Source organism: Procambarus clarkii, chromosome 35, assembly GCF_040958095.1.
Source record: "Procambarus clarkii isolate CNS0578487 chromosome 35, FALCON_Pclarkii_2.0, whole genome shotgun sequence".
Taxonomy (NCBI): domain Eukaryota; kingdom Metazoa; phylum Arthropoda; class Malacostraca; order Decapoda; family Cambaridae; genus Procambarus; species Procambarus clarkii.
Window position 1 is genome coordinate 35,554,625 of NC_091184.1, and position 19,298 is coordinate 35,573,922.

At 40.3% G+C, this 19,298-nt stretch overlaps 1 protein-coding gene across 3 annotated transcripts in view; it reads left to right on the top strand.

Annotated features, from left to right (window-relative positions):
- The window catches only part of Fbw5 (F-box and WD repeat domain containing 5), a 78,340-nt gene extending 59,534 nt beyond the window's left edge, over window positions 1-18,806 (top strand). For all 3 annotated transcript variants that reach the window (XM_069336319.1, XM_045758974.2, XM_069336320.1), the window contains 9 exons: window positions 1,648-1,842; window positions 2,858-3,023; window positions 4,518-4,647; window positions 7,139-7,237; window positions 9,136-9,256; window positions 10,053-10,144; window positions 12,962-13,112; window positions 14,267-14,404; window positions 17,214-18,806. In XM_069336319.1, coding sequence (XP_069192420.1) covers window positions 1,648-1,842; window positions 2,858-3,023; window positions 4,518-4,647; window positions 7,139-7,237; window positions 9,136-9,256; window positions 10,053-10,144; window positions 12,962-13,112; window positions 14,267-14,401 — 1,089 coding nt within the window. In that variant the 3' untranslated portion in view covers window positions 14,402-14,404; window positions 17,214-18,806. The remainder of the gene's footprint in view (window positions 1-1,647; window positions 1,843-2,857; window positions 3,024-4,517; window positions 4,648-7,138; window positions 7,238-9,135; window positions 9,257-10,052; window positions 10,145-12,961; window positions 13,113-14,266; window positions 14,405-17,213) is intronic.
- Window positions 18,807-19,298: the final 492 nt, after the last annotated feature.

The window sequence follows — 19,298 nt, forward strand, 5'->3', positions numbered from 1 at the left end:
GCGCTCCCTCGTCCTTTCCCTGTTGTTTGTCCTGCTCCTGAGGTTCATTCTGGACTTGTCCCGTCTGAACCTTGGGTCTTTTGCCCCTCCTTTCGGATGGCCACTCTGTCCCAGGTCCAGCTTCTTTTGGAGCCATATGCTTGGATGGTGTCTCTGGACCTCGGGGATGCATATTGGCACATCCCGATTCATCCGGGGTTCAGGGACTGGCTCGGTTTTGTCATGGAGCATAAAGCTTACCACTTTCATTGCCTTCCATCCAGCTTGAATCTGGCACCTCATGTTTTCACATGCTGTACTCGGGTCATGGTGACCCGCTTGCTTCTGTTAAGGATTCAGGTTCTGGCCTACCTCGACGACTGGCTGGTGTGGGCTCCCAGCCAGTCCGCGTGTCTGCTCGCCAGGGATTTGGTTCTTTCCCAGCTCGCCGGGTTTGGGTTCTTGGTAAACTGATGGAAATCCTATCTGGTTCTCTCTCAGGCTTGGTCTTGTCTGGGACTCTCGGACCGCTTCCTTGTCTCTCCCTCCGGTGTCATTGCTGTGGCTGCGGTCTCACCTTCCGCTGTTTCTGGGGGAGTTCCTGGGTCACTTGTCAACTCCTCGAGCTGCTGTGCGGGAGTCTGAACTTTGCCGTGCTGGTATACCCGCCTGGTCGGGTTTGGCTTCAATGTCTGTTCTGGTTTCTTCGGGGACGTCCTTTCTGTCGCTCACACGATGGTTGGGTTTGGCCTCCAAGGGCCTTGCGTCAGCTGCTGCGTCGCCAGCTTCCTCTTCGGGTTTTTTGGGGTTCAGTAACGTGGCACCTACTCGAGCCCTTGCTCGATGTGTTCACTGATGCCTCATCTCAGCAGGTGTGATGTCATGCTTATTTGCTTGTTTTCAGATTGGGGAGTTCTGCTTAGCAGTTCAGTTTTCAGTAGCAATGTTTCACCAGTTGGGGTCTGTTTTGGGACGCTTATCTTTCTGGGTGCCTAACCTGGTAGATGGCAGACATAGAATACTTCCAACCACATGGGACATTGCTCCTCGTACCTCTCTGAGGAGTCCAGGTTCTGGCTCATGGTCCCCGGTAGGCTTAGAATTCCGTTCGAATTGACTGATGCCACGATCTAATACATACATATCACCCGGTATAGCTTCGGGAAGCCTCCAGGACTTACCCAGAAAATGGTGTTTCATTACATCCAACACTTTTTTTTTTTTTTTTAAGTGTGGTAGGAAACAAGGCCAGGCAGCTGCAGTTTGTGGTGGCATAACTCTGCCCTTGTATGTTGCAGCTTGCAACAAGCACTACTGTACAGCGTATATCTGGTCTTATAAAGCAGCGGAGCGCAGCTGTAGGTGATTTTTCTGGAGAGTGGCAATGGTGGTTCTCTCTGAAGAATGTTTGCTGTGTCAAATTCGGCAAATGAATGCTTGTAATTTAAATCTCTTTTTTCCCTTTTGCTTTCCTATCCTTTTCCAGGCTTTTAACTCCCCAACTTGTGAAAATGGAAAATAGGGGGATGATGACAATAAAACAGCTTTTGGCAACACAGTAATGTGCTTCCTCCTCCCTGACCTTCCCCACTCTCTTGCTTTTTCATGTTTTAATGTTAAGTGTGAATATTATTTTGTTATGTACTGTATGTTCACCTTGCCCAATAGGTTGTTGAACGAGGTAACCCGCCATCTCATCGTGAATTAAGCGTTCATCGGACATCTGTCACCGAGCAACAAAATATTGAGCCTCCTTTGTATAAGAAGACAGTCTACACCAGTCCAATCACATACACTAAAGATTATAGACGTGCTGAAGTTGAACTGCCTGAAGGGAACTCGGCTGAATGTGAAGGAGTAATGGTATTTAATTATTGCTTTGCTTTTTAACGTTGTTTTGAAGTCAACAATGTACAGCATAATTCAGAATATCTTATTAAATAAGATGTGAGACATATAGGATTCAGTCTTTTATATTTATACTAGGAAAAGCACATCAATAGAATTGTACAGTAATTTAAATTCATAAATTGTTTCTAAATGAATCTGTTGTATGAATTATATTCTCTCTTTTGCATGGAGTTATTCTGTTAAGGGTCAGGAATATATATTTTGTATGTATGTCTTTAATTTTCTTTGCTTGTTATTATCCTGTTTAGAAATGTATTATTACCAAAAAATAAGTAAACAATTTGGGAAATTTTGCTCTCAGTTATACTTTTATGTCAGACCTCAAGACATACCATTAGTGGGTCTCAGTGATGTTTCTTCAGGATAATAAAATTTAAACTTTAGGAATGGCATATGTATTCCATGTAATACTGACAGCATTGCAAAGCTTTGAAATATATATAGTGTACCTTAATTTTTGTGTATTTGACATCACCAACACCCTGCATGATACCTGCTTGATGGGGTTCTGGGTGTTCTTCTACTCCCCAAGCCCAGCCCGAGGCCAGGCTTGACTTGAGAGTGTTTGGTCCACCAGGCTGTTGCTTGGAGTGGCCCACATTTTGTCCATGCACTCCGTATTATTATTTGTACACTCTAGTCCAAGTGCCACTTTCTCACCTGCCTTTTGCCTCACACATTAATTTTCTTTTATCACTTAAGTTTTAGTTTCTTATTTTTGTTATGTGGAAAGTCTTATCTAGTACATGCACAAGGAAACTGTAAGAATAAGAAAATGGGGTTAATTTACTTGTTTGTAACACACTACATTTTGATTACAAGAAAGGGTAAATTTCCATTTATTAGAGAAATTAATATATTACTAGGTTAGATTAGGTTTGGTAAATATTTTGAATGTTTATTATTATGTGAGGAATTGATTGCTTATTGAGGCTTAATTTTAATTTGTTTTTGTATAACTTTCAAGGAAAAAATGGAGCAAGAGGGAGTCAAAGTTAAAGCTAGAGAGGAGGAGGAACTTGTTGATTGGGAGGAAGACACTGAGCCGATGCCCCCTATGTCTCTGGCTGAAGATTGTGATAAGTTCCTCATTTTCACCACAGGCTCCAAAACCTACTCCCCTCATCAAATTGGTAAGATGTTTCTTTAAACAAATTTTGCTATTGGCCTCCCAGCCACCACTGCTGCTCATGCAGTGGTGGTGGACTACTACTTGGCTCAGGCCCCTCCTCAGTACCTGTGGTAGTTACAGTCCTCCACACTACCACTACATTGCCTCACCTACACCGCCAGTGCACTGCCTTCCCCATACCACCAGTATGCTGCCTCCACATGGCACTACTACATTGCCACCACTGCTACACTGCCGCATGTACACTACCCCCACACTGCCTCTTCCGTATCACCATTAGTACACTGCCTCACAATGCAAGTGCCATTTGCAAGCAAGTAAACCTATTAAGGCTATCCAAGAAATCTCAGCAGATATACAGAATAAATAGTGAAATAGTAAAAGAGGGAGGGAGGAGCTGACTGTAGGGACCACTGACCTAGTTGCCACCACCTTCACTGGTTGCAGCTCCTGAACTCATGCAACTCTACAAGGTTAACAACAGAGATCTTGGAATCTGGCCTTGTGCCCACAGATAGTCTGCAGCCTTACTTGATGGTGCTCCAGCTTTCCTTTCTATTCAGTCTTAGGGTACTTGGAAGTCTTAATTTTCCTTGGAGGCAGAGAGCAGATGGTCTGAGAATGAATCCAAGGTGGCTTCTTGGTTTCTTTTGTATTCCTTTTGAGTATTGGTAACTAGACTAGATGGCATCTATCCCCTGTTTGGAGGACTTAATTTCCTTCCATCTCAGTGTCAGTCTGACATTTCCTATTGTTGTCCTTTGGTGTATTTCTTCATCCCTCAAGATGGGACAAAGATGCTCATCTTGTGCTGCTACCCTCAGTCTTGCCTGCTTTCTGGTTAGGTATGATGGGTCTTATTCTTCCTGTTGTGGAACTGGAACCAAGCTTTGGAACCAGACCCCTTCTCTCTCTCTCTCTCTCTCTCTCTCTCTCTCTCTCTCTCTCTCTCTCTCTCTCTCTCTCTCTCTCTCTCTCTCTCTCTCTCTCTCTCTCTCTCTTCCCACTTTATGGGTGTGGTAACAAGTTTCTGTCCCCTCTTGGCTGGTAGGCAACCCAATGTTTCAGCGAGGAAGTGGTATATGCAATTTGGGATGTTTACTAGAATTAGGTTTCTCCTGTGTTTGGTGTGTTTGTGTCCAGACACACTTTTGACTTCCTGTGTTCTCCTGGCATGCCTCGGGATACTGCATCTAGACAGCTCTATGTCCAGGTTATTCCACAAACAGTTAAGCATTATTAATTTTGGTGCTATCCAAATGTCTAGAGTTGTTATTTCCTTTCTCGACACTTCACACCTACTCACTGCTGTGAGCAGATAAATCATAACCCTTACTATATCAGAAATTATAAAATCTACAACTATTTCAAATTTGTGTATTGCAAGATATGCTGACATGGAGGAATGCAAGATACATTTTTTCTATCATCCTTATATGATAAAACCATGCTCTGTCTAGTTTAAAAAAAAGTACAAATTGTTTAATTTTTTCAGGTTTTAAGAGAATAAAGAAGTTCTCAATACCCACTGTACTGGAGGTTGGACCATGCTTACGAGAGAGAATTCAGCAGAGAAAGCAGGAGCGGGAGTTGCGAAATCTTGGTCTTTTTCAAGACCCTAACTGGTAGGTACAATTTGTTTCAGCGTTCAGATGAAGTATTTGCTTGTACCAGGAGAGATTCAGTACGTTAAATTTGTTCAACAGTATTTTATATATAGTGTGTGTGTTTTAGTTACCGTAGTATTTAAAATTCATAACGGGATTTGGGCTAGTCTAATCGAGCAATGATTTGACATTATTGAGATGAGCTTTATTTGAAAATGGTAGAATAAGGCTTAGAGATTATAATCGAGTCATAAGCTAAAATGTATGCACCAGGATCTTTAAATTTAATGGTGCAAGTCGCAGTAATATTAGTTATTTACTATAGTGTTTGTATTGTCTTTCTATATAGAGGTAGAGCATTATAAGTTACCTTCATTGTTATCATATTTCCCAAAAACAGAGGGCAGGGAGACAACACAGAAAGCATAAAAGAGCTGTTTGGGAAAAAATAAGGTAATTATAAGGAGAAAGCAATAAGCCATTATGACTGTATAGCATTTGAAAGGGATAGGAGGATAAGGATTGAGAGAGGATAGTGGAAAGAAATGGTGCCCGATCACTTGGACAGTTGGGGATTGAACGCCGTCCTGCAAGAACCGAGGCCATTGTTCTGCCATCCAATCCAAGTGGTTGACTGTTTAAAAAAGAAGTGAACCATTCATATATGGCACCAATACATTAAATGTCTTGCACACTGCACAAAAATCACAAAAAATTGGCACCACTACAGTAAATCATCCACAGCAGCATCCCATTTTTTGTATTTTACCTTCAACGCCCTCATCTCATCCATGCATATATGTTAAATAACCAATGAAATATTATACAGCATTCACATGCTAATGTTAATGTCAAATCAGTTACTCATTGAACTGTTAACTCTTGCACATGCTTTGTTTTCTTCATGAAAACTCTTGACTGCATTTAACAGACTTCTGCCAACTCTATACATGCTTGTTACTACAGCAAGTCTCTCCATAATCTTTATCATACGCTTTCTCCAATTCCATCAAGACTATGTTTCCCTTGCAAAGTTTCTAGCATGTCTTCTCCACTATTTTTTTCAGGACAAATATATATATATATATATATATATATATATCTGTTTCACAAATCTTCTTCCACAATGAAACTTGTGTTATTAATTAGACTTGTTCAGTTTCTCTGATACAGTATTCCATGAACTCGACCAATCACTGTACTGCCATACACTTTACCCATTACAGTTAATAGACTAATGTCTCTACAATTCTTGCTTATTCATTATTGTGTTGGTCACCTCACTTTCTGGTAATTTCATTCTACAGTATTTATGTTTTATATACATGGTTATATATATATGGTTATATATACAGTGGTACCTCAGTTTTCGAATTTAATCCGTTCCCAGAGATAATTGAAAACCGTACCGAATTTTCCCATAAGAAATAATGTAAATTGAATTAATCCATTCCACACCCCCAAATATATTAACTAAAAAATTACATTTTATACAGAATAATACTCTTAGGTACTTATCTTTACTGAGGACTGTTGGTGGCAAATAATACTTCTCCCCCCCTTCCTCAGACAGTGAGGAAGGGGAAAGGAGGAGAGGTGTTAGTGTTTGGAAGTGGAGTCCCCTTCCATTATATCTGCAGTGATTACATTTCTGAGGTACTTTCTCTTAAGTTTTGCAGGCATACCACTAGGACCTGGTTGTGGCTCACTGCTTGCTTGTCTTACTAAGAATCTGTCTAAAGACACTTGTTTTTCCCTATGTTTTAACACTTGTCTGTAGTGAGACATCACATTGTCTCACTATGAATGAGCTCTTGTTTTTCCCCTATCGTCATCCTCACAACTATTTTCTTAGGTTGAACTTAACCACTGACTTTCTTGGAATCCATGGTTATCTTGAGATGATTTCGGGGCTTTTAGTGTCCCTGCGGCCCGGTCCTCGACCAGGCCTTTACCCCCAGGAAGCAGCCCTTGACAGCTGACTAACACCCAGGTACCTAATTTACTGCTAGGTAGCAGGGGCATAGGGTGAAAGAAACTTTGCCCATTGTTTCTCGCCAGCGCCTGGGATCGAACCCAGGACCACAGGATCACAAGTCCCGCGTGCTGTCCGCTCGGCCGACCGGCTCCCTCCCGGCTATATGGTGAGAACTTTTGTGTTCAGAAACCAAAAAAGCACAAAAACAATGAAATTCTTCGCAAAGAATTCAAGTGCGATCACTAGGCGGGAGACACTGGCAAATTGAAGCATGCCATGTGCTCAGTTGGCCCATACGTGTATCAACAAACTCGAGCACCAAGGCAAACTTCGAGTACCGAGTTGAATTTTTCAAAGAAATTGAGCTCGAGAACCGAAGACTTCGAAAACGGGCATTTGAAAACTGAGGTTCCACCATAATGTGATCTTAATGTGTGCTCATCATTTTACATATGCCTCCTTGCTAGGAATTTTGTTTAATTAAATGTCTTGTTGAATGATGATTGTAAAAAAATATACCTATCATTTCAGGCTTGATTATGACTCGGTTGCTGAGAGATTTGACCCTATTGACCACTTAATTGATCTGAATGGACATATCATAGGAATGGGGCTGTCTCCTGATCACAGGTATTGTAATTATTCTTTGTCTGTTATTTTGCCTTATTTTTCCAATACAGTACTGTATTACCAGTGTATTAATGGACAGTAGATCACTAGACATAAGTTTACAACTTGTGAACACTTACAGACTATTTTTCTTTAACTTTAAAATTAGATTCCACTCTTACACTTGACCAGTATGTTTATGCGATGAAATGTTCCTGTTGGTCTTCAGAATAAGAAGCACTAGCTGTTATATGACCATAATCTTTTAATTTAGAAATCAAATGTGTCCATAGTCATAGACTGGATAGAAAGCAGGGGAAAAAGAATTAAGAATTAAACATTCAATCAATGAAAGTACTGAAGATAACTTCAAAGAATAATTGACAAAACTAAGGGACATCAGTTTAATTTAAGACACTGAGACTGAAGCTCTGTGGAAGAAGTGCTTGAGGAATGCTTGGAGAGTCAGCTTTCTGGGTTATTTAATAGTCTAGAATGATGAGATATGGAAACTGAAATTGGCAATGGAATGTGATTCATAGAAAATAATCACATATGTTTGCCCCTGGATGGGAGCCGGTCGGCCGAGCGGACAGCACACTGGACTTGTGATCCTGTGGTCCTGGGTTCGATCCCAGGTGCCGGCGAGAAACAATGGGCAGAGTTTCTTTCACCCTATGCCCCTGTTACCTAGCAGTAAAATAGGTACCTGGGTGTTAGTCAGCTGTCACGGGCTGCTTCCTGGGGGTGGAAGCCTGGTCGAGGACCGGGCCGCGGGAACACTAAAAGCCCCGAAATCCTCTCAAGATAACCTCAAAATGTATATACTGTAAATGTAAATTGAGGTAGTTTGGAAAGATTATTATATCTTCAAATGAAACACATTGAGGATAAAGTTATTATGTGTAAGGTTACTGGTGTCCATTGGAGTGATGTGTGATACTAAATAGTTAGGACAGCGGCATAGATACAGTACTGGTATATCATAACAAAGCATTAAGGGGAAAGTAATATAGCCTCTTATTCCACTCCATTCACCTGGGCTGAAGGAGACTCGAACCGTGGACCCCACGTGTGTGTGGCCGAAGCTCTATCGACCGAGCTATTGAGTGGTCTTAATAAGGAACTGTGAATGGAATGTTTATTTCCACGGACGTGTGGATAACAATTTAAAAGCCTCTTATTCATCAATATTGTTTTTCATGTATTTGATTTTAATTTATCTGCCTTTAAAAATCACCTTGCTTGATAGCCATTTTTTTATTTTAAGTTTCATTCTTAAATAAGCTCTTCTTTAATAGTACTCTAGTTTTTTTCATTTTCATATTTTGTAAACCTACTTTCAATTTTGAACAATGTGTTTTCGTTTGACTGAGGTTACCATTCTTGTGATGCAGCATAAATATCTTTGTGTATGGTGGTGGTCATTCATGTACTGTACTTAATAGTAACAAATAATTATGCAGTCTCTGGTCAAGTGCTATGAGTGTTTTGGTTGGCAGTAATGTTTGAATCTGTGTACTCACCATGTGTGTGTGTGTGTACTCACCTAGTGTGTGTGTGTGTACTCACCTAGTGTGTGTGTGTGTACTCACCTAGTGTGTGTGTGTGTGTACAGAAATGGGTAATAAGTAAAAGACTTGAAGATTCTGCATTCACAGAATTTTTTAAAATATTCTTAAAGTTATTAGATTAATATTTAAATATGAAAAGTTGTGAAACATGAGAAATTTTGTTTAACAATTTTGCACTTTATAATATTATACTCATTTATAATATTAAAATACTGTATTGTTATCAATATTGAGATTATTAATTTTGAAGTCTGAACCATCATAATTGTAAAGTGACATTCTCTTGAAAATCGCAACAATCATAGAAATTTTAGTTCATAACCGTACTCCATCTTTTATCACCAGGTACCTGTATGTCAACAGTAGGCCGTGGCAAGCCAACTGTGTCATTGATAGTCCTCTTAGCCCACCACGTATTGCTGAAGGAATAGATCTTCACGTTATCGATCTGACTAACTTGACAGAGGTAAATATACCTTCAGAAATATAGTGTTTTGAATAAACTTTAAGGTTTTTAATAGTTTATATTAAGGTTGTAGCTCTATAGTTAATGTCCAAATACCCTTGAAGAAATATGTAGTGTTAAATTAGCTACAAAGTACAATACTGGTTATTTGAATTCTATAGTTGTCAATGCTTATGAGGAACAATTAATTGATATTCCATTAGTTTTAGCATTTATAAAGCATAGAACACAACAAAAAATTTATCTTTGATTAGTATAATTACTCTTCTAGTTATTAATATATGAATCATTTCAGGTTTTATTTTTCTATCTTTGCTTGCTGGATGCTTCATGTAGACTTTCTAAGCACCACACTTGAGACATGTGTATGTGAGATATTCATTGACAATACCAACCACATGATCACTGGTTTTTTCCCCCTTTTGATTATGTCCTTTGTAATATCTATATCTCTCAAACATATGCTTAATTATTATTTTCCTCATTCTCTGAAGTTCTCTTGCATCGTTTTCTTTCTATACATATCTATTTTCTCTGAAGGGGTTTTCCCCCCTTCAACATACATATACACATAATAAAAATCATAATATTAATAATTATAACTGTACATTATACAGTATAGCAAAATGCTGATATTAAGTAAAAACATTATGTAATAGGTAAATTGATCTACATTTAAAAATGTCATTATGAGAGTGATGAATTATTGGTTGATGTAAGATACAGTATGTGTTTTCTTCTCCCAACTGTGAAGTTGACCTTTGCTAATTATTACATTACTTATCTGTGGCTTTAGGTAGGGACAATGTTGCGGTCCCATAAGGCTTATACGCCCAATGATGAGTGCTTCTTTATCTTCCTAGATGTCTCTCACCAGTATGTTGCAAGGTGAGTGCTTGGTACGCTTTTGGCTGGGTGCATGATGTTACTGGGTGAGTGCACAGTATGTTACGTTATAAGGGGATGTAAGGTACGAGATTGAAAGCCGTACCCTAAAGTATCGCTAACAACACCCGCTCTTACTTTCTTATAAATAATGGAAGTGCAGGGGTCTATATAGTAATAGTCACCAGTTCTAACTACATGGGACAAGAAATACACCTTGGGGGTACAATTTTACAAAAAGAATTTTATTTAACAAATACCAGATTTCCTCACACTTCTTAGAATGGGGAGGGGGGTTTACTTGGATCCACCACAAGAATGATAGACAAAAAGGGGGGGGGAGGTTCCTTCTCCCTCTACAACCTGGGACTTAAGGTCATTACTCTATTCCACTCCTCATAGGTCACTACAAAGGGCCTGGGTTTACAAATAAATATACAAAATAAATGTGGATAACCCCCCCATGTGACACGCAGCTGACCACATACACCTGAATTAACCACACCACTCTCCCTACACACAGGGTTCCAAAAATCCTTATTTCCACAAATTCCTATCTCTAACTCATAAAGAAAAGGGGAAGCACCGCTATAAACATCTATAATACTGCACTTATCATATTTGTTGGAGACATCCACAACACTGGTCTGGCTCTCCCTGCCTCCCTCTCCCAAGTGACTGATAGGGGGTTGCACATGTCCCTGCCTGCCTGGTGCCAATAATGTCCCCTCCCTATACATGTCATACACATTTCCCAATACTTCATTTATATGTCTTATAATGTTCCAGGCTGTTTTTCTACATTTAACACTGTTGTTTCTCTATATTTTCTTGCATTGAATCTGCTTTTTGTTAACCATTTTATCCCTTCTGTTTACATTTTTTTTTGTTTGTTTTGGAGATTACATTTTCCTGTTGAGATGATGCTCTGTACATCTGAAAGGGGTAAGAGTTCCAGACTGTTTTTCAACATTTAACACTGCTATTTCTCCCTACACAAGGGTCTCTCTCTTACATAATACACTGCTATTTCTCCCTACACAAGGGGGGTCTCTCTTACAGTGAATGCTGTATATTTTAGGGTGAATGCATAATATGTAGCAAGACGAGTGAACATTGTGTTGCATGGTGAGTGCACATTCTCATCTGCTTCCTCAGATACTTCTTGAGCCTGAACCCATTTGGACCATGAGGACAGTATATCACTGTGCTCGGGTCTTGTGCCCAAGCCCTGGGGCTCGGCCACAGGGCACAAATGGTCTTGTCAGGGATAAAAAATTGGTACTAGAGACAATGGCAAGTTTAACTCAAGCCATCACAATAGCTTAATAGAATGCAATACCCTCAACCCTACAAGCACTAATAAGCAGTCACAATGAATGCTAATTGGCATTACCAACTATGCTGCCTCTCACCTCCATTAGATAAGAGCACCTTATCAGTAAACAGTGCTGGAGGGAGTCAGCTTAGAAAGTAGTGAGGCAACTACTTTCTATGCTAGTCCCTCAAATGTTCCTGTTTCCACCCCTCTGTCCCCTCTCTCCAAGCTTGCTAGGGGTGGTCTAAGATCAAAGTTTGAATCCAGCTTCCTCCGACCCTGTGTGCTGGTAGGGTGGTGGTTGCAGGAAGTAACATAGTTGGTAGCAGTAGATTGTAGAGTGCTAATTAGCATTTATTGAGTTGCAAATAAATTGTAGTAGGAGTGCTACTGGGGATAGAGATTTTTTTCTGTTTACCATAATTTGGTGCCTTGGTGATGACTACGGTGAGACTCGCCACTGGCTCCCTTACCCATCTTTTACCATCAGTATCATCAGCAATGATCCTTTCCAGGCTAAGGGAAAGGCCCGAGCACAGTGATATACTGTTCTCATGGTCCAAATGGGTTCAGGCTCAAAAAGTATCTGAGGGAGCAGATGAGAATGTGTAGTGTGCACAGCTGTCTGTTCTACAATCCCTATAGAATTGATTTTTCATAAACTTTAAACGTTTAGAGTTAAAAAATTTTGTTGTCTAAATTTGCGCATCTTTCAAATGCCATATTGACAAATTTTTGTTTACAGTAAACTATACTGAAAACATGTAATCTAAATATATGAAAATGAAGATCATATGCTATTCTGAGAGCATAATAACACCAAATGAACAGTTGGTGATATTTTTATATTTTTGCAGCTAATTTCAAAATCTGAAGTTTTCAATATTCAATTTTATAATTATTTTTTATTTTCTTGTTTTTCAAGTTACACTGGTATCAAAGTTGGAGCATTTGCCTAGTAGATTATTCACAAAACATTTGAAAGAGTTCCAGAAAATTTAAAAAACTGAGTTCAATGTCACACATCATATGAGGTTTTGCGCAGTTTAAGGGTTAAAACCAATGTTTACTGAGGTCTTTTCTGAATCTAAACTTACAAAATACCATCATTTTGTGTTGTATTTATGTGTTGATTTATTTAAAGCATTATTTATATTCCCTTGAAAAGTTATGTCGTGGATAAAGAAGGTTGTCAGTTTCCTACTGGGTTCTTCCTACACTGGAGTGGAAAGGTTACAGTTAAGGTTATTGCTTTATTACTTCACCCGGGTTTTATTACTTTATTACTGGTCCCGGGTTCAATCCCGGGCGCCGGCGAGAAACAATGGGCAGAGTTTCTTTCACCCTATGCCCCTGATACCTAGCAGTAAACAGGTACCTGTGTGTTAGTCAGCTGTCACGGGCTGCTTCCTGGGGGTGGAGGCCTGGTCGAGGGCTGGGCCTCGGGGACACTAAAGCCCAGAAATCATCTCAAGATAACCTGTATTACTTTATCCCCACAGTGGTGCAGAGGACAGACATGGTTACGTGTGGGAGCGTCACTATGGTGTCTGCTTGTCTCGTTTACCACATCGAGATGTGGTTAATGCTGTCGCCTTCAATCCGAGAGATCCTGAAATGCTTGTCACTGTCAGTGATGATCACAAGATTAAGGTAAATGTTTTGTAATTATTCTAAACATTTCTGTAATGGGTTGTGTGATTTATCTTGTATCTTGTAAATATGATGCATCATGCATGGTACAGTATTGTACTTGCACCATAAACACCTATCCGACTACACTAAACACTAGACTACAAAAAACAGATCTCAATATTACTATTTTCATCACATTTGGCAACTTGGTGAAGACAAAACTATAACACTATCTTATGCTGTGAATACTAATATATTGCCACAACTGGCATGATCTAACTAGCAACAAGATCACTATAAACAGGAGCTGCCATATATTGTTACACAACAAACATGTTCCAATTGGCAACTGGAAGTGATGGTGATGTCAGTGCAGCATTGTATCAGTCACCACCCACATGCTCACTCCTCACTCTGTCATCCCTTGCTGTTAGAGCAGCATATTTCACATTCTGAGGAATAATATTCAAGTTAACTACTTGTTATATATTTTCCTCTTCATCATAAAGATCTTCCAGGTTCACCAAAGTCCTTGCAAATTTGCACAGCATCAATGGTTCCAATAATGGAACCATTGATGCATTCAGGGGGGAATGCATCCACCCAGGGCATTCAGTTGCTGGATGATACTGTGCCAGACAAGGTTCGCATCCTTTTATTAAGCCCCAGGAAAGAAACTAAGGTACTCTAGTGTCAAATGACATCTCCCTACAATAGGTGGGGCTTATGAATAAAATGAGGCACCTTAAATAAATCTCCAGGTGCTTGAAACATGCAGGCCAATGGCTCCCAAGTGATTAGAACTGTATAAGAGTTAAGGAACACTGCAACAGCTTACTGACCGCATACACGACAACACTTCTGACCCATACTTGGCAGAGCTTATTTACACCCATTTTCTGTATTTAAATACTGTATCTCCAATTTAAATTTATTATTATGAGTTTTTATCTTAGTTTGAGGGTTTTCAGTGCCCTATTTATATCCCCTTTCCAATTTCTTAAGGAATGTTGTGTGAAAACATCTCGGGGGGTGAATGCAATTTTGGCAAGATGTTATCCTTCATCTGTCTAACATTACGATTGCAAAGAAGTGTGAATTGTCCTATCGGTAAGCAAATTACTGAATATTTTCCTTATAACAGCTAAGACATTGAGTTTATGCTCCATCAGGTGTGGAGATCAAGGAGAAGAGCACGGTCACTAGGAATAAATTTGAAAAACATAGAAATGGCGAAAGAACTTCGAATAAAGCATCCTCGGCCCGAGTCTCAGTCTTCAGTAATGGAAGTTCAGAGTAATGACTGAAATGTAAGTAGTCTTTCATTTGGCATTATTGTTAACCTTGTAATTTGCATGCACAGTGCAGTATAGAGATTTGTAAATATTATGTAAATGTGTGAAGGGACTGATAAAACAGATATGGATATTATCGCTTGAAGAGAGAGAAATTGCATTATTAGCACACTACATATGCATAAGAACTAGCGTTCTTTTGGCTCCATTTGGAACATTCCCGGGTAGTTCTTGTCTGCACCGCGGGGGTTCGATGTAGTCCTTGGCTCTTTGGGGGTTGGTCACTTCGGGTGCCTCTTCTGCTGGGCTCTCGGGGTCTCTGCTTTCCTCAGGACTGGTCAAGGTTGGGGTTCCCTTTAGCTCCTAGTCCTAGCTCGCTTGGAGACCTATCAGGGGAGAGTAGTCCTCTTGGCCCCTTTGTGGTCGGCCCAGCCTTAGTTTCAGACGCTGCTTGCTCGGTGTCCGAACCCAGGGGTTTTCCGATGGCTCCGCCTCTCTCAGCGGATCGGTCCGGTCCGTCGTGTGGCTGGTTCACTTTTCTCCTCAAGTCTTCGCGTCTGGTCTTTTGACTAAAGTCTATCACCACTTGTATGGTGATCAGGTGGTTTCGTTACTGGTGTCCTACCTGCGTGCTTCTTCTCGGAGGTAGTATGAAGTTCTTGGCGGTCCTTCCGTTTCTTTTTGGTCTCTTCGTAGGTGTATTTCTCTTTCTGTAAAGGTTGTCTTGTCCTTTCTCTCGTGGTTATTCCGGACCTTCATCTTCTGCCGCATCCTATCGCTTCATATCGTGTGGCGCTGGCGGAGCCGTTGCAGCTTGTTTTCGGCATTGATGTTCGTTCTGCACTGTTTCGCAAGCTGTCTCGAGCATTGTTTCACCTCTGGCCTGCTCATGCGCCACCTGAGCCATCCTGGTCATTGGACAGGGTGCTCTCATATCTCTCTTACCCCTTGGTTTGTGGTGGCCCCTTCAGTTCAGGATTATTTCTCTTCAGCTCTTTTCCTGTTGGCCTCTTGGGATCGGGTCGGGGGAGCTTCATGCTCTCCTCTGGCACAGGGGTTTCTGGTGTTTGGTTTGTTCATTTGCAGCCGTCTCCTTCTTTTCTGCTTGGACTGAGATGTCTGCTTTCCGGAGGGGTCCTTGAGTTGTCGATGCTTGATTGGTTAGGACGGGGGTGCATCATGTGTTGTGTCCGGTTGTGGCTCTCTGTCGTTGTTTGCACGCCTCGACTTCTGTGTCCGGGGTCGTACTTTGGGTTGCCCCGGTTTCCCTTCTTCCCAGTGTCTAAATTCAGGTTTACTGGCTCGTTTGCTGAGCAACAATTTGAGTTGCGTGTGGCATATGCCTCCCGGGTGCATCCCTCTTTTCCTTCTCTTTTGTGAAGTAGCTCCAGGAAACTGAAGGGGTTTCCCCACAGAAAACCAGCGTTGAATGTAATGAAATGCCATTTTCTGGGTGAGACCCAGAGGCTTCCCGGCAACCCTCCCTCCCCCTGGATGGTATTTTTTTTGCGTGTTTTGATATCCAGCCTCAGAACTGCAGGGTGGATCGCCGGCACGAGGGTCTGGGGCTCCCCCTTCCCCCTCTTGGGGGAGGGGTGGGGGGCCAGACAAGTGACGTGGTGATGTCATGCTCGTTTGCTCATTTTTATTTTGGGAGTTCTATCCACTCATTTGACTTTCAGTAGTAGGTTCAACCAGAGTAGCAGTTTGTTTTGGGATGCTTACCTTTCTGGGTGCCTGACCCGGACGATGGCAGACATAGAATGCTTCATAACCACATGTGCATTTCTATAGGCCATTGCTCCTCATGCCTGTCTGAGGAGGCCAAGCTGTGGCTCGTGGTCCCCAGTAGGCCTAGAACCCCATTCACATTGACTGATGCCAAAGTCTAATATATCCATATCAGCCTGGATAGCTCCAGGGAGCCTCCGGGGTCTCGTCCAGAAAATGGTGTTTCACAACATTCACTGCTGTTTTTTTTTAACAAGTTCCTGGTAGGGTCAAAGTAGCATAGTCATTTCAGTGGCCAGAGTGAGAGTACAAGTATTTTAAAAGTTGAGTTATTCCATTGGTCAACTTTATATTTCCTCACTCCATAGTGTTCATTAATTTTTTTCTGGTTTCCTATTAAAATATTTTGCCTCGTTCTTTCTGAGAAGTACCTTGGTTACTTCCTTAGCCAAGTCCTGGATCCACTCAGAACGCTACTCACTAGTTGACTTTCATCTCCCACTATGACAAAGACCTTTGTAAATGGCCTTGCCACAATGTTTAAGCGACAGAGATACAGTAGAGAGGTTTCTCATTCCAAGAGACTGCTTCCTATAAGATTAAGGAGCAAAAACAAACCATTCTATACACACAATAGTGATAACTTGGATCACAAGGATAGCCCATTATTGCTCTAACTACTGAGTAGTAGCTATCAGCTACACCAATCACCACCAGGTGGCAGCAATAACTGGCTATCCTTCCAATCCCCCAAAATTGCATGTAGGGGGGGGGGATGTTTAGTGATTTGCTTCTATTATACTGTCTTGCAGTGAGTGATCTATTAGTGGTCAGACTGAATTAGAATCTCCACTGAATTCCCATCCCGAAATTACATAGCAAGATTATTTGTAAAGTTTCGTGTTAAAAGTCAACTAGAGCGTAAGGTGTTTATGGGGTACCCTGAGTGAACCATGGACCTGGCCAGTGAAGCTAACTGACAAATTGCTCAGAAAGGAATATTTCATTTCACTTAACTCCTTATGCTTTCCTATATTGAAAATGTAAACATCGGCATGGATTTACAAACTGAAGATTTTTATCATTCTTCCAGAATAATTAGGTGCATCAGCAGTGAATATCTTGCTGTATCCGACATTTGGGGACTTCTGGATGGCACAAAAGCATGACTTTTTCCAGGTTAGGTTTTTTCAGTGCCACAGTATTTCAATATTTGTTCTAAATATGGATTGTCATTGTTGAATATTGAATCACTGAACCTGTGCACTTGAGAATTGGGTAATTATGTGCATATTATGGTTGGTAGCTTTTAGATGTAATGCCATGCATTATTGTGAACACTGTGATATTCCTAATATTAATAAGACAAAACTAGATTTTATTTTCAGCTCATGAAGCATTTTTGTGGGCAAAACTGCAGAAATTCTCACTTTTGGGTGAAAAAGAATTATGTTGTATTTTGCAGCTGTTAGAAACAACACATGGTTTGATTTGTTTCCTGTACATATATGATAATGCAACCCATCCTTCAAAAATGATAGCACTTAAAAGCAACTATTGGTCAAACATACAAAAATGTTCTGGCATGCCAACAAAAATTTGCATTTTGTACTATTGGAAAACTCCAAATGGCATCTTAAAAAAATTGGAACATTAACTTAGAAATTAACTTTATCTGGCCTAGACCTAAATAAACCTAATGCATCATCTTAGGCCTGATTTAGTATGTATGTGCTGTACATGACCTCGGAAAGTGCTGGTTTGTTGTTGCCTTCGTTCTTGGCCACTTCAAAGTAAATAATAATTTGCTCTGTGGGAAGGGTATGAAGCAGTTCAGTTTTTGTGTGCTTTCAACCAATAATTGATATAAATAAACACCACAATTTTTGAATGGCAAGGTTGTATAATGTGATAATGCTCTCTATATCACAGTATAGCTTGTGGTGAACTTGTGTGTGTGTTGTATTTTGAATACTTTTTTATATGTATCTGGTAATGTTAGCTTACTAGTGTTTTCCTGAAAAAAAAATTATTTTTTTTTAAGGTAAGTTTAAACTTAATTTTGAAGCTTGCTGTGTTACTCCTTGCAAAAATAAATGGTAGTGAAAACTAGTGCAAAGATAAATAATAATGCAAGTTAATAAGAATTTAACAGCTTTCTAAATTATCTTCATAGATTGAGGGCTATGAATCTCCAAGATAGTCAGTATCTTATCCATTTTAACATGTGTTATAATAAGCAGCATCATAATCCTATTTTTTATTTGACTAAGGAACAGTACAGTAAATCTGTACATGCATCAGGGTTGAAGTGAGACGTAGGACTGTCCAGGGGCAGTTTACTGTGGTGTTGCACAGAGTTGATTCGTTGCGTGAACTAGGCATCCTTGCCCCGGGATTGAGTTGTTACAAAAAGAGGAAGATATTGATAACATTAGCCTTTTATTCAGCTGATAAATAGACAAATTTGGCATTACATTTTCATCAGTGCATAATTGTTTAGCTAGAGTAAACCTATCACCTTTGATGTGACTTGAAAACGGAGTGAGAATTTTATACGTTAAGAACAGTTATACCGTAATGTAAGGCTTTGAAATAGCTTGTGTTTTGACATGTATATTATATAATGTTGAAATTTGTTGCAGATGTATTTTCAAGGTTCAAAATGTATCTTTCCTTTCTTAAATTGTTTTTATTTTAATATTATACTCCCTTCTCTCTGGACGCAAAAATTACTACTGGGACAATATTACTAAAAGCATTTTACTGTTTATAGAGAAAAATCATGGTTGAAATCTTTAGCAATAAATACATGAGTAATAACAACAACTGCTTAAATTAGTACTGTATTGCATGCCAATCCATATGGAATCTTGTCCCTGCACCTTAGGATAGAAGCTGCCATACATCTCGGACCCAGTGGCAGTGGTAGCATGCTCAGCCCACACTTCGTATGGTATTTTGACCAGGTTCGAGCAGGGAGGGTTTGACTCGGCACCAGTCCTTAGCTGTTTGTCCCTATTCACCCAGCAGTGAATAGGCATACTCCTAGGCAAATGCTCTAGACCACTACACCATGACATGGTCAAAAGCATTGCAACCTGGGGATTCAACTGAATCCTCTAGGGTTCCTGAGGCTTCCACTGAAGCATAATCAGGGCTTCACACAATGCTCCTC